This window comes from Terrapene carolina, unplaced genomic scaffold, assembly GCF_002925995.2.
Source record: "Terrapene carolina triunguis isolate 2854851 unplaced genomic scaffold, T_m_triunguis-2.0 Scaffold111, whole genome shotgun sequence".
Classification (NCBI taxonomy): Eukaryota; Metazoa; Chordata; order Testudines; family Emydidae; genus Terrapene; species Terrapene triunguis.
In genome coordinates this window covers 11,507,475-11,522,792 of record NW_020664462.1, presented here as the reverse complement: position 1 = coordinate 11,522,792, position 15,318 = coordinate 11,507,475, and the positions used below count along the sequence as shown (strand labels likewise).

Genomic DNA, 15,318 nt, shown 5'->3' with positions numbered 1-15,318 from the left:
CCCCATAGACCGACCTCCCCTCGCCTCATCAGCACCCCCAACAACCCTCCTCACTGCCCTGCCCCCATATATCTCCCTCCCCTCATCTCATCAGGAGCCACCCCCCCCCCCTCAAGTCCTTCCCCCAATGCCATGCCCCCATAACCTCCCTCCCCACAATGTACCTTCGTGGACCGTTCCAAGAGGAAGTGTTTCCGTGATGAACTTATGGTTGAAGCTCTGAAGAGGACAACAAGCAGGTCCAGTACCAAAGACAAAGGGACTTACGGTTAGAGGAAAGGCATGGCAAGAGGCAAGCAGAAAGGCTGAGGCTGGCTGCACAGCTTGAGAACAGGGTTTCAGCACTGGAGCAGGCACTTGCTTTGCAGTTCCTGGAACATGAAAGGCAGCTAAGGGTGGAAGACATAGTTAAGCAGAAAGAGCTGTTTGAGCAGCTGATATCACTAATCAGGGCCATCCAGGCATCAGCGAAGGAAGCAGGTGCCTGCGGCGGCCAATAGAAAGGGGCGGCACGTGCGGGTCTTCGGCGGCAATTCGGCAGCAGGTCCCTTAGTCCCTCTCGGAGGGAAGGACCCGCTGCCGAATTGCCGCTGAAGAATTAGGTGGCGTGGTAGAGCCGCCGCCGAAGTGCCGCTGATCGCGGCTTTATCTTTTTCTTTTTTCTTTTTTTCCCCCCACCCCTGCTTTGCCGCTTGGGGCGGCAAAAAAGCTGGAACCAGCCCTGTCACTAATGGCTGCAAGAGTGCCGGTTCCTGCTGCATCACCCACACCATAGTCTGAGTCCTCTCTATGATACCTTAAGATGTTGTCCAGAAACAGCATGGAAAACTCCATGGCAGGTGGCCCATGCAATTGGGCCTCATGAGTAGCTGGGCAGGGCAACTTTGCTCCATGCAGTCCTCTATATTGCTCTCCCCCCCCGTCAATACCTCCACCACCTCCCCCAGTGCCAAGTGTGCAGCAAACGGGGAAAGAAGGGAAAAGAGGATGGGGGACCATAGGACATACAACGGCAGGAGGTTCTGTTGTTACCTGTGTTTTGGTGTGGTAATAGGTAGCTGGCCTGCCTGGCAGTGGGTGAATGGGCAGTGGGCAGTTGAACTTTTTAAATACATATTTATAAATAAAGCTTTTTATCAAGAAAGCTTACTGCTATCACTGCATCACATCCTACGGAGTGTATTTCAAATAATAAAGGTGAACACGTGATTAAGGACAATTAGAAATTAATATGCAAACCATATTCCTCAATACAGTTAGCTATATCACTCCATATTTAAATCAACCCCCCATTTGATAAGTTGTCATGTCATTCATAAGTACATTGCATGGCAATCAACCCCCACCCCTCCCCAGCACTGAAACCCCCCCCACAATCAATGAGCTTCTTCCCCATCACATCACTGGTTTGTGCAAGTCCATGATGTGGGAGCACAAAGCATCCCTGACTTCTGTGGCCTGGGTGCATCCAGCTCCAGCTGTGGTTGGTGTCCCTTCTGGCTGAGGGGACCGATTCAGTGGCCCCTCCCTGTCATAGGTCCATTCAGGCGGAAATGGCTCACCTCTGGTTTTGCAAAGATTGTGATGAGCACAGTGATGCGGACAGCATTGATGATGCTGGCATCCAAACTGGTCTGTAGATACCTCCAACAGGATTTCAGTCTGCCAAAAGCATTCACCAACCATTCTGCACCAGCTAAGAGTGTAATTAAACCTTTTGCCCGGGCCTCTGCAATCAGGTTACAGTTTCATAAGCCAAGGGAAAAGGGGGCACGCAGGGTCCTCCAGAATAACTGTGGGGACAGTAACACCATTTATGACACTGTGATTTGGTGGGAATAGCATTCTAGCCTGTCCATGAACATAGACTCCTGCTTGGTGAAATATGAGTACATAAACCGCAGAGGGTTCTACTCCATTGTTACGCAGGCCCTGGTGGACCACAGAGGTCGATGTATGAATGTCAACATGGGTTGCACTGGCAAAGTTCATGTTTAAGCGCTTTGTCGAACTGGGAAGTAAAACCCTGCTTCTGTGAGGGACTGAGTGCATCCTCTGGTTCGGTAAATGCCCTTAAGACCCACTGGCTTCATTGCGGGGGTTAGAATGTGGGGAGTTATCCTTACAGGTTTGCACTCTAAGTGTCATAGAGTCATTGAGCCATAGACTTTAAGGTCAGAAGGGACCATCATGATCATCTAGTCTGACCTCCTGCACAGCACAGGCCGCAGAATCTCACCCACGCACCCTGCAACAAACCCCTAACCTATGTCTGAGCCACTGAAGTCCTCAAATCATGGTTTAAAGACTTCAAGGTGCAGAGAATCCTCCAGCAATTGACCTGTGCCCCACGCTGCAGAGGAAGGCGAAAAACCCTCAGGGCCTCTGCCAATCTGCCCTGGAGGAAAATTCCTTCCCGACCCCAAATATGGCAATCAGCTAAACCCTGAGCATGTGGGCAAGACTCACCAGCCAGACGTTTAACGTAAGTTTGGTGTCAAGCATGGATATGTCTCTGGTGGACATGAGGTTTTTTTTTTTTGTGTCTTTTTTTTTGGTCTTAGATACGTTTTCAGTTAAACTCAAATAGAGCGTTATTCAATACAGAAACCTGAGAGACATTCCTCTCCCTCTTTTGTTTCTAATCCCTGTTTCATCTGAGGGTCGCTTTTTGTTTGTTTCCCTCCTTAGAATCAGTGGAAGAGTCTCTGCTGGAACAGTATGGATTCCCTATAGCTGGAACAGAGACCAGATGTTACACAAATCATGCACTGTCTTATGATCAGGCAAAACGGGTACCTAGATGGGTGATTGAACATATTTCAAAACACAAGACACTGGGTATGTATGTATGCATTTGTTTATTTTGATGGCACCCACAAGTGGGATAGGCACGTCACAGAAAATATATAAAGGGGATAGGTCTTGTTCTGAAGATCTTTCAGTCTGTGACCCAATCCTGCAATGAGCTCTGTGGAGGTGGATCCCTGTGCCCGCTCAGAGTCTCACCAAAGTCAGTGAGGCTACATGGAAGTGCTGGGTTAATGACTCTAGTCCTGTAAAAGGAATCTGCCAGTGCAAGTCTTCGTGCCTGTTCTGAGTCCCATTTTCCTTACGTGACAAATGTGATGGGTTTGAGTATATTCCATACAGCCTGAAGGGGAGGGGTCAGGAAGGACAAGAGTTACAGGTACAGGATGAGGTGGTTGTACACTTTACACAGACACATAGCTGGTGGTTCAGCGGCTGTGTGTACATCTGAAATACTCATTTTTTGTAGGTGACCTGGCAGAAGTGGTCTTAAAAGGTGAAGTTAATGACTGTGAGGCTACCAATGTAAAATTAAACTACATAAACTAAGGCCCCAACACCACACCCATTTACAAACATTCTTAACTTCACTCACTGGAACAGTCCCATTGAAGGCAGTGGGATTACTCAAGTGCTTAAAGGTGATCCTGGGGCAAATCTTTAGCTGCTGTAAATTGTTTTCGCTCTAGTCAATGGAGCTATCACAGTTTACACCAGTTGAGGATCTACCCCATGTCTGTCTTTGCAGGATCAGTCTGAATTAATCAGAATAGCTCTATGAGAGATTTAGTTAAAATATAAAGTGCCAGAAAAATAGGAGTATGTAATATGTAGCCCTGAAATAACATTTTTGGGAAAGTTGAATCAAGTGGGATCAACTGATCAAAACCAAATAATTAATGTAACACATTGTATTACATATGTTACTCAGTATGTAACACATAGTCTTTGTAACCCATTACTTACATTGCCTCAATTCCCCTAAACTGTTTTCACCATCTGAATGAAATGCAAATAATATACAACCGTCTTAATTTAAATTTATAGAATTATTTCAGTTTTAATATTGCAAGTTGTTACTGGTAACAAAGGTACCTGCATAACTGCAAAATAAGTAGCATCCCTTTAGCTATATCTCAATCACAATCTTCAGGGTAGCTTTCAAAACTACAGACATGATCCTGAAAGCACTTAGAACTGACTATAAGTAGTCCCATTGACTTCAGTAGTTCATAAGATGAAAGCAGTAATTTTAAAATTGTATTCAAGTGTCTGTAACCATCTGACATGTTAAAATGTTGTCCAAAGTATCAGAATCAAACTAACCATCCAGTTGAGATTAAACATCTTGAGACATGCAATTCTGATATATGTCTGATTGCTACTCTGATTAAGACAGTTCTATCAAAATTGAGGTGGAAAATAATACTCAGATCGTATATAGAATCCTGAAATGTAAGCAGTTTGGGAAGGCACATTGGGAAACAGCTTTTTATTCTGTAATGATGATGGTTCGCTAATAACCTAACAATTTAGTATGTTGTTCCTCAGGCAACGCAGATCGAAGGCACTGCAAATTCAGACCAGATCCTAGTATCCCTCTCATGTTTAGTGCTGTCAATGAAGACTACATTGGGAGCGGGTGGTCGCGAGGACATATGGCACCAGCAGGAGATAACAAATTTTCAATAGTGAGAATTCTTCTTAACTTATGTCTGTCAGTGGGAGGGTGATCTAAAATTTATTTATAATGGGGTTTTTTTTGAGAGGAAGCATGGCCTACTTGTTGAGGGACAAGACATGGAATCAGGAGTTCTGGGTTTTCATCCTGATTGTGCTGTAGACTTGCCGTGTGAAACTGAGCAACTCACAACTTTCTATGCCCTGGCTTCTCTATCTGTAACACGGGGATGATTTACCTATCACACCTTAAAGGTCTCTTCTGATGCTTAGTTAGTAAGTGAGTGGAGGAAAGCAGCACTGTCCTCTTTGCCAACAGGTACTGAGATATTTAAACCTTGATGGACAAAGCTCTAGCAAACATACTGTAAAGAGCTGCCCTGCACTGGCAGGGGAATAATTTAGATGGTTTAAAGGTCTATTCCCTTTCCAATTCTGTGTATGAAGTGAATTAAGGCAGCGTTTCTCCAAGTTCGGGTCGTGACCCAGTACTGGGTCATGGTATGTCAGGCACTGGGTCGCTCTGGTCAGCACTGCCAACCGGGACGTTAAAAGTCCCGTCGGTGGTGCTGCCCAGCTAAGGCAGGCTAGTGCCTACCTATTCTGACACTGCGCTGCACCCCGGAAGCTGTCAGCAGCGAGTCCAGCTTCTAGGCAGGGGGCCACGGGGCTCCGCGCGCTGCCCCCGCCCCGAGCACTGGCTCTGCACTCCCATTGGCTGGGAACAGGCCAATGGGCACTGAGGGGGCGGTGCCTGTGGGCGAGAGTTGTGCAAAGCCGCTTGTGCGCCTCCACCTAGGAGCCGGACCTGCTGCTGGCCACTTCCGGGGTGCAGTGCGGTCCGCGGTGCCAGGACAGGCAGGAAGCCTGCCTCCACACCCGGGCTGCACCGCTGACCGGGAGCCGCCGGAGGTAAGACCGTGCCCCAGCCCTTAGCCCCTCCAAACCTGGAACCCCTGGCCCCACCCCAGAGCCTGCACCCCCAGCCCAGAGCCCTGCCCCAGCCCAGAGCCCCCTCCCACACTCTGAACCCCTTATTCCCAGCCCCACCCTGCAGACCTCACCCCTCACCCCAACCCTCTGCCCCAACCCTGAGACCCTCCCATACCCCAAACCTCTCATCCTCAGCTCCGTTAGGTCATGGGCATCAACAGTTTTCTTCAACTGGGTCCCCAGAAAAAAAGTTTGAAAACCAGTGCCTTAAGGGACTGCTTTACCATTTGCCTTAGATGTCCTCTTAAAGTCTACAAAAAGTGTCTTTTCTAAGATAAGCGTGCTAAAATATTGGTCCCTTAATCCCTTGGCTGACTAACAAAGCAGCCTTGATTCTATCTGGTCCTAGTTTGATTTTGTTCCATAATACAGATGATTTGCTATTTAGGAAGCAGACTGAAAGTGCGTTCCTGTCCTGAAATGTAATATGCTGTGGAGCAGGGTGATGGCAGCACTGTTATGTCGTAGATTAATGCACTAGTCATTTTACTTATAGTGGAAGGGTCACTGATGAATTTTGTCTGTTCTTCCAGCTATTTCAACATGTTTAGCAGCTTGTACAATGAAGCCCAGGACTAAAATAGGGTTAGATATGTTAACTGGAATATTTCACAGTACAACCACTACCTGTACTAAGCATTGTTCTAAATATTGCTGCCAGATCCTTAACTTCTATGAATAAGGAGAATCTGAAAGAGCACTTAAAAATGAAATAAAATAATAAGTTGCAGGATAAGAGCCTGAGATTTTACTTTCATGTTTTTTCACATATTTGTAAATGTATAGGACCAGAAGAAGGCCAAGATTACTTCTTCTCTGGAATTACTTGGGCCTCAATCCTGAAATGTTTATGCACCTTCTTAACTGTACTCTCAATTTGTAAAGTTAAACAGGTGCATAAACCTTTGCATGATCAGGGTCTTGATGACCATTCCACCATCTGCACCCTATACCTTTTTAAAATTGTAAAATGTTAGTAATGTAAAACCTTTCCTGCCGAATAAAGGCAAAAACATATTGAACCAATCTGGGAAATAAGAACCGTAAGTGCAAATTTCCCTCCCCTTCAGAAAAGGCATCCAGCTACTCTCAAACTAATTACAATCTAATGCCCCTTTAATTCCATACTGTCATTCAATGTTATGCTTAAGTATTATTTTGTTTGTCTGCTGGCTCCAAAAATGGATACACTTGTGAATGTTTCTATAGAACGATAGATGGGCCTGAGCTGCAAAGATCATATCCCAATTTTCCATCTCTACTTCTGCCCCAGTACTTCGGTGGTACTCTGATCTAGGATTTTGATTTTACCCGTTATGTAAATAATGTCCATCTGTGAAGTTTGGATCTAGATATGGGTTCTGATTCCAAACCCTCCTAAAGTTTGGCTTTGTTTTCAGCCCATCTCAATAGCATTTCAATAACATGGCACCATTTTCTTTCTTTATACAGCAAGCTATGGCTGAAACATTTTACCTGTCCAACATTGTGCCCCAGAATTACAAGAATAATGCTGGATTCTGGAACAGGTGAGATGTTACTTTTGGATGGACTAAGTGTAAGATGAAGACTAAGTTTAAGTCAGTGGTAAAACACTAATAATATCTTACATATATAGAGCAAAGGATCCCTAAGCACTTTGCAAGCCATGTGCAAGAATACTGCATACTACATACTGCAGCCTCCTCCAGGAGAAAAGGCAGTGCCAAGAACTATATGCAATCATTTTGGTGCATTATTCAATAGAAATTGTAGGAGGGATTTAGGTAGGTGAATATAATTATTTATCCTAGGAATTAACATTAGGAGCCAGTTACCAGGAGTCAAGCCGGGTTGGAACGCCAAGAGATCAGAACTGAGAGACAAACTGGAGGGCAGGGATCAAGAGTCAGGTCAGCTGTGCAACCCAATTCTGCAGGGCTTGGTTAGCCACCTGAAAGCAGGTGGCCCATTTGGGTGAGTCCAGTGATTCTGGAGGTAGTGGCTGGGCTGCTGGGTCCATTCCTCTCACAGGGGGCCCACTCCTGTGAGTTACAGAGGTCTGTACAAGCTGTCAAGACCGAGCGTGGGTGGCCTGGCCTAGGGATTAACGTCAGGCACGGGTCGAGGGGCCAGGAACCAATTACCAGGAATCAGGCCAGGTTGGAATACCAGGAGATTAGAATTCAGAGACAAACCAGAGGGCAGGAAGCAGTTACCAAGATTCAGGCCGAATCAGGATACCAGGAGGTCACGAACAGGTAAATGCCAGACCAACAGTCTGTGGCAGGGTGAAGCCCAGTTGTAGGTGGTGTTAGATGTTTGGCTGTGTGTGTATGTGTGTTCTCCCTGTGTGCTGTCCTAGCTCTGCGCAGACATTTGGCACAGCAGACCTCAAGCAAACCGCCCAATGACCACTAGATACGTTAAGGTACGAAGGCACCTAGCCAGATTTATTGTGAACGAAGAACAGTCCTAGCTCCCTGGATCAATGACTATAGTTACACTAGCACATGTATGCCCATGACAATGGATGCAGCTCAATCAGTGGCAGGACTTTCCACTGCCCTCTAGGCTGGCCAAAGACACTCCCCCTGAGACTCCATTTTATACATCAGTACAAACAGGTTACATATTGCCACTCTGATGTAGTTAATTGACACCTTCTGACGTAGCCAGTTACCATCCATCACCTTGTACCTGTTGTTTTGATCAAAACATCTCTATCCATCATGTTGTTATTCTGACTTTATCTTTAAGATGGGTCAGCATGCTCCTGTTATCTTTGGGGAATGTGCTAGTATTGGGATGTTCTGGTACCACCCTTTTGGAATGTGTTTGCATGCATGGCCTGTGCCTAGCGTTTCTTTGGAATGTGTGTTTCTGCAATATTAGCCCTGTTCTTGCCAGATTCTGTGAGCAGGCCCTGCCTTTTAATCACAACTTAACTTTGCTTTATAGCAGCAAAGCTCTGACCACTACTTTAGTTTAGGCCTCAGGCCTCATACTAGGCCTCTAATACAAGGGCTTATGTTTCAGGGCCTGTTCCTACTACTGGAGGGAAAATTTCCTTTTTTCTCTTCTGGCTTAAATAGGGGCTGTGGCCCAATCAGGAGACTTGGAGCTCTCCCAGTCAGAGCATAGGGGCGTGGCTTGTACCCCAGTTGGGCTTCATCAACCCTGGTCCCAGCTGCTCTCTGAAAGCTGCCAGGTGGAAGACTGGAGTATAACTCCCCACAGCACTCCCACGGCTACAGATTTGAGACCTGCAAGGCCTGACAGGAGTACATGCATCCAAGTAACAACCAGCCAAAATCTTCACTTGTGAAGACTGGCAGCATCGCAGCTTTGAGGTGATGGAACTGGATGATGTGTATTAACTGTTCATATTGGCTCTTTTCCTTTGTTCCCTTGAGGTAAAAACTAATTAGTAACTAAAACAAACAGTGATTCTGTACTTGTTGTGTGGGACTCAACATCTTTTAAGGCTCAGAAATCAGAGGGAGTGATGAATTTTACAAGGCTCAATCAAGGAGAGGATAGTAAAATAATGTAAAATATTACATTTAAAAATCTAGCATAGGAAACGATTCATCATTCTTGCAAACGCTGCTCTCTACTTTTACAGGGATATATATAAAAGCATATGAGGCATTCAGTAAGGTTATATGATTTTATGGATAAATAATGCACTATGACATTTTAAGAGATATTCAATTGTTTTAATGCCTCAGGAAATTGAGCATAAGTTTTCACTGATGCTAAAGCTAGGCACGTGCTAGTTTAGGGTCGGGAGCCTCTGTTACTCCTCTCAGCTGAGAACTCTGGCTAATCAGGAGATCATGGGGAGAGCCTGAAAATTGCATCAGGCACCTACAGCCCCAAGGTCTTAGCCTACTAAGCAGAATTAAATATCACTGTTACCACTCCCCTCCTCCCCCAGTGCCAGGCCCCCTGCAATTTAAAGGAATAAAACTACTCTGTGTTATTTATTCAGTTCATATTGCCAGTCAGCTTTCTATATGATGCAGTTTTAAGGATGAAATGTACTATGTCTCTAGCTTTTGTTTCACTTCTCTTTTCTTCTACCCCTTCCTGGCTTCACGTCTCTTTTCCTTTCGCCTCTTTCCTATAATTGATTATTTCTAGTGTTGTCTTTCAGTGTCTGTATTCTTTTTTCATTTTCTCCTCTCAATACCCTTATCGCTCTTTCTCTCTCTCTCTTTTTCTTACATTTTATCTGCCACCTCTATATTTTCTGTATCTCCTTACTTCTCCCCACCAAAAAATCTCTCTCAATACCATGCTTCTTTTCTAATTTATCCCATCAATTTCTTCCTCTCTCTCTCCCACCCAACCCAAGTATATGAAATAACCGTTTGTACGTTTGACTATTCAAAGGTGACCAAAGTGAGACTTGCAAACCAAATGTGACACACCTCCCCTCTCCTCTCCAATAGAAGTCCCCACAGTGATCATTTTGACGTATAAAGCCGCTGTGACCTGTAGGAACCATATAAAGAGTGGCTATAATCAGTTCCATTTTATGAAAACTAGGCATGACTTGGCAAGCTGTTCACATGGACAAACTTTTCATGCTCCAAACTAAATTCACTAAGTATTTTTCTGAACCCCAAAAACATGCAGTTTGGTTTGATACCTTTCCCAAAGGCAGGGGGGTTACATTGTTCCTAATCAGTTTCACACAGAAGAGCAAGAAGGGGCTTGGAGACTGCAATTGGCATCAATGCATGTGAGAGAATGCCCGCAACACTTGCAATCTGATATTTAAGATTCTAAAAAATGCAGCTTACAAAATTCTCTAATTATATATTTTACAAAAATATTTGGCAGTATGTTGAAGGACCTTAATTCCTCTAAAATATGGAGGAGCAAACAAAAAATAATATAAAAAACCCTTTTGAAATGAGATAGGATGCAGCCCCCCAAAAATTCTTATTTATTCAAAGTGATCAAGACGTCAGTAGTGGAAATGATTGGGGAATTTGAGTTTTGAGGGAATGTGATGGAACTGCCGATCTGAGGTCTCAAATGTGTGCAGAAAATGCATGACCAATTGTAAATTAACCAATGGGGGGTGAATGAAGGAGATGGGACAACTTCAACTTATGTGTGCATTTACCCATTTTTGGAATGCAGCTTAGGCCCATATTTTGGAAAATGCACCCAAAACTGTTTGAGAGTAGTTTGTCTTGCCCTCTATGTTCTAGGCATGATTTTTTTTTTTAAATTTAAAGTTCACCCACTGGCATTCCCTGACCTGAGGGATATCTTTGCAGAATGGAAATGTATTGTCGGGAGCTGACAGAGAGATTTGAGGATGTTTGGATAGTTTCTGGACCTTTGACCTTGCCTCAGACAGGGGATGATGGAAAGAAAAGAGTTACCTATCAGGTAGGTACCTGTGCTGTTATACACTAAATTGAATGTCACTGTTAACAGTATCTTTACATAAAACAGAAACAAATAAACATAATTGTCTTGCAGTTTGGTTAAAACAAAGTTAAACTCCTTTGTAGTACTTGCAAAATGTTGGAATAGACATTAGCACTATTGTAGCTTGCCTACACTCTGAAATCGTGCTGCAGTGAATTCTGTTATAAAATCCTTCATTTTGTTCACCTAATAGAGGGCATTTAAATGCTTCTTTATAAAGCTGTATTAAAACTGTACTTAGTGCTTCTATAATGCAAGATAACTGCTAGGTAGAGGGCCAGTGGGGTTTGCTGATGTATATGTATCTATTTAATCATTTATGTATATATTCTTTAAAATTACACATCTCTGAACCATCACAACGCTAACACAGTGTGGGGTTTTCAAAGCCATGGAAGGGTTTTGGGTGCCCTGTTCCCATTAATTTTAACAGCAATTAGTTGGTCAAATCCCTTCGCCAGCATTTAAAATCTCAGCTCTAAAGCTTGATCTAAAAATCAGTGAAGTCAACTGACAGGCTCTAGTTGGCTTCAGTAGGCTATGGATGCAGCCTTATCACTGTAATCTTTGTCCTCCCTCCCTGTCACCCCTTATTTTTTATTACACCCATTGATGCGTAAAATGTTCATTGTAATTTTGGACAAGGTCTTCAGAAGTTATTGCATTACAAGCCAAGAGACCGAGAAATGCTATTGAGTTGATTGGTAGCCCCCCACCCCCATCCCTTTGCTTGACCAACTGCTCTTATTCTTAAAGGTAAGCATGTGTGTAAGTTCAGAGCAGGGACTATCTTTGACTGTACAGCACCTAGCACGATGGGGCCTTAATCCTGCCTAAAGTCTTTGGGTGCTAGCATAATGCAAATAAATAATAATAATTCATAATTTTCATCTTCAGAGATAAAGATTTACAACCTTTAATCATCGCAATACCCTTGTGAGGTAGGTAATTGCTGTCCTCATTTTACAAATGGAGAAACTGAGAGTGGTTAAGTGACCTGACCAAGGCCACATAGCAAGTCAGCAGCAAAGCTAGGATTAGAATGTTCTGGAGTCCAGGCTTGTGCATAGCCCACTAGAATTTGCTTCACTTTGATTATCATGATAGTTTAGTTTCAATTGTTTATCCTTTAAAAAAGATTATTATTTTGGATTACAAAGAATTAACAATCAACTGGGATCCAGAGGATGGACCCTGAGACTATTTTGAAAATGACAATGATTTTCTAGCAAGCTGTAGAATTGTTCAGAATCTAGCAGTTGTTTCCACTATGTTGAATTTTAGTCAGCATTTTCTAAATTGGAGGAACAATGTCTCTTCACAGTACATAGAAAAGGAAGGGTATATTTAAAAAAAAAACACTCTAACTCTGGGTATCAGTTTTGAAATGTTAATTTTAGCACTCCACAGGTAAAAATAAGACCAGTTTCTGTATCTTTCTGCCTTTATTAAAAGTAACTTGATACCAACATACTGTCATTGAATAATACAGTAGTACAGTGTGTCCGTGCGGCTTTGATTACCATATCATTTTGTTCTAGTCTGGTGCCAAGACATCTTCATCATCCCTGGGTTTGATGACAACTCACGTCTTTCAGTTGTATCAGTTTTGGTCTTAATACAAGCTATGAAGTGAAGTTCGATCTTATATGAGTCTGGGATAGGAAATGGCAAAGTGATGGTCACATTTATAAACCCTCTTTAGTAAATTACCTTTTTCCAGAATGAGATACAGTGGATAGATTCCTTTGCAATTTAACACTTTGTCATGAATTTCTGTATTATATTCCCAAACTAGCGTATATATAGTTCGAGGGTGGGAGTAATTTAATTAGTTTTACTATTTGAATTATTTCAACTTAAAATCTTTAATTATGTATGTGCATGATTGTTTATTTTAGCTGGCGTATTGGATGTGTTTGTGAATTTTAGAAAGAATCACTATTAAATTTCATGAAAATGAAAGGGGATAGAATATAACAGAAAACAAGCTAAATTTCAACCTAATGTGGTTACCGTGTGGCTGTAGTTCTGCTGCTTCTCAAGGTTGTTTAAAGGAACATGTAGTCTTTTCAACTCGCAACCACTCAGCTGTGTATTTGTTTGGTTATTTGGAGTAGCATGAATGCTAGATGCTTGTTGGCGCCTGATTCTCTTTGAAATTTGAGAAGGGACTCAGACTCTTACTAGGAAGAACTTGCTATTTGCAAATGTGCTTTGTAGCATATGGACAAAGCCACTTGTGTTCAGGTGCTTTTAAAGGGTTCATTCCCTTACTGTAAATAAAATATACACTGAAAATATCTAAAATTCCCCAATTTTTGTCATTTTGCATATTGTTTGCAGTAGAGACTCTTCTGTTCTCACTAGGAGTTTGTCCCTTGGGGAGCAAGACTTTGGAGTGTAGGAATTTTTTATTCACCAGTAAAAACTAATTCTCTCTCCTAAAACAGGGGGCGTAATTTTCCAAATCACACATAAAAGTTCATTAAAAATAAATATCTGGAGTGAAATCTGGCCCCTGGGAAGTCAATGGGAGTTTTGCCATTGACTTCATAGGCCAGGGTTTCACCCCTACAACCAGGAACCCAAAGAATTTGCTACTGGTGGGTACCCTTTAGTGACCTGTGTTGTGTTCAGACCAGTGACCTAGAAATGGAAGTTTCCGTAATCCACAACAAGCCTCTAATCTCATTGTTTGTTTGATGCGGAAGACGTGGGAAAGTATCACTCTTTTGAAGTTGTTGTTTAAAGAGACACACTGTAGTGTAGACTCAAGCACTGAAATTACATACTAATGATCTAACAATCTAAATGCTATGGCTGAGCTACTCATATCTTTATGATCCTCCAGTGTTTTCTTTTGTGAAACAAAAGATGTGTAAGTACTAAAATGTGCATGTTTGCATTAATCTATTTACTGGTCCACTCTTCAGTCTGTGTGTTCTTGTTCTTGGCTATTCAAATAGTGAAATATAGACCCGCTGGTGGCAAGGCTGGTGATTTTCGCATCATGGATATCCCCAAAACATTCTTTTTAGATCACTATAGAGCAGTGGTTCCCAAACTTGGTTCGCGGCTTGTTCAGGGTAAGCCCCTGGCGGGCCGCGAGATGCCTTGTTTACCTGAGCGTCCGCAGGTATGTCTGCTCACAGCTCCCAGTGGCCGCGGTTTACCGTTCCCGGCCAATGGGAGCTGCAGGAAGCAGCGCGGGCCGGGCCATCACTTCCCGCAGCGCCCATTGGCCGGGAACGGTGAACTGTGGCCACTGGGAGCTGGGAGCGGCCGTACCTGCTGACACTCCAGGTAAACAAAGCGTCTCGCGGCCCGCCAGGGGCTTACCCTGAACAAGCCGCGAACCAAGTTTGGGAACCCCTGCTCTAGAGGAAAGTCAGAGCAGCAGCCATGGCATTGTTCCCAGTTCCTGCTTGGACTGCTGTACCATTTGTTGTTTAATTCCAGAAAGGAAATTAACCTCAAACTCCTTATATGCCGATGTTCTATCTATTGGCTGAACTTGCTGTATCCCAAGAGAAATTCTGTCAGCTCATCTGCCTGCAGTGGAGGCTTTTATCGCAAAGGATAGATTGATGATCGTGCTTGGTATTTGAGAGATACATTTGCAGAATATATATATATATATAAAATGTAAAATAGAATGCCAACAGGAAGAATCTGTTCTGTGTCACTGGAGAGGCAGATGCAGGTTTTTCATCTTTGTCCAGAGAAAATCAAAATGACATTGTCTTGTTTTATATATTGCTATTCTCCAGTGAATGTCAGTTTAGTGATTTTCCTCTGTTGGCAGATTGTTGGTTTTAAATATGACTTATACAGTAATTTTATTGCATCACACTCCTCTCTCCACCCTTTGCTCACAATGAAATCATATTAAATTATAACAATTTTTTCAGCAATTGTTGTCAAAAGAAAGCACAATTGAGATCTCTGAAATAAACAAGAAGACATTTTGCTTGATACTTTTTTTAACAAAGTATTTAATAATTACTGGAAGTATTTGTCTTTTGTTTAATGTTTAAAGAATTAATATATTTTCCTAACACGAGACAGAAATCAACAATATGAGATGGGGTGCACAGCTGTCATCCACACCAGCAACTGAGGAGTGGGTGGTTAAAACCCTAACAGCATCTCTTCAAGTGTGTGGTGGTGATGTAAAGATGATTGAAGAACCTCTCAAAGGTTTTTATTAATCTCTTTTAATCTCGATATTACAAGGGAAAAGGACCTGCAACACAGAAGGAAGCAAACTTTGGTACCATTATTAGCACTCCAGATATGCTCAGTACTATAGAGACAAGTAGCAGACACAGTTCCTACCCCAAAAGGCGTCTGATCTAAGGGCCAGGATCTCAGCTGGTGTAAACGTCCATAGCT

General features: G+C 43.0%; 1 protein-coding gene across 1 annotated transcript in view; it reads left to right on the top strand.

Annotated features, from left to right (window-relative positions):
* Positions 1-1,553: 1,553 nt before the first annotated feature.
* Positions 1,554-15,318, top strand: part of EXOG (exo/endonuclease G) — a 37,150-nt gene continuing 23,385 nt past the window's right edge. The window contains exons 1-5 of the mRNA XM_024201979.1: positions 1,554-1,632; positions 2,692-2,841; positions 4,363-4,502; positions 6,937-7,013; positions 10,764-10,878. Of these exons, the coding sequence (XP_024057747.1) occupies positions 1,554-1,632; positions 2,692-2,841; positions 4,363-4,502; positions 6,937-7,013; positions 10,764-10,878 (561 nt within the window). The remainder of the gene's footprint in view (positions 1,633-2,691; positions 2,842-4,362; positions 4,503-6,936; positions 7,014-10,763; positions 10,879-15,318) is intronic.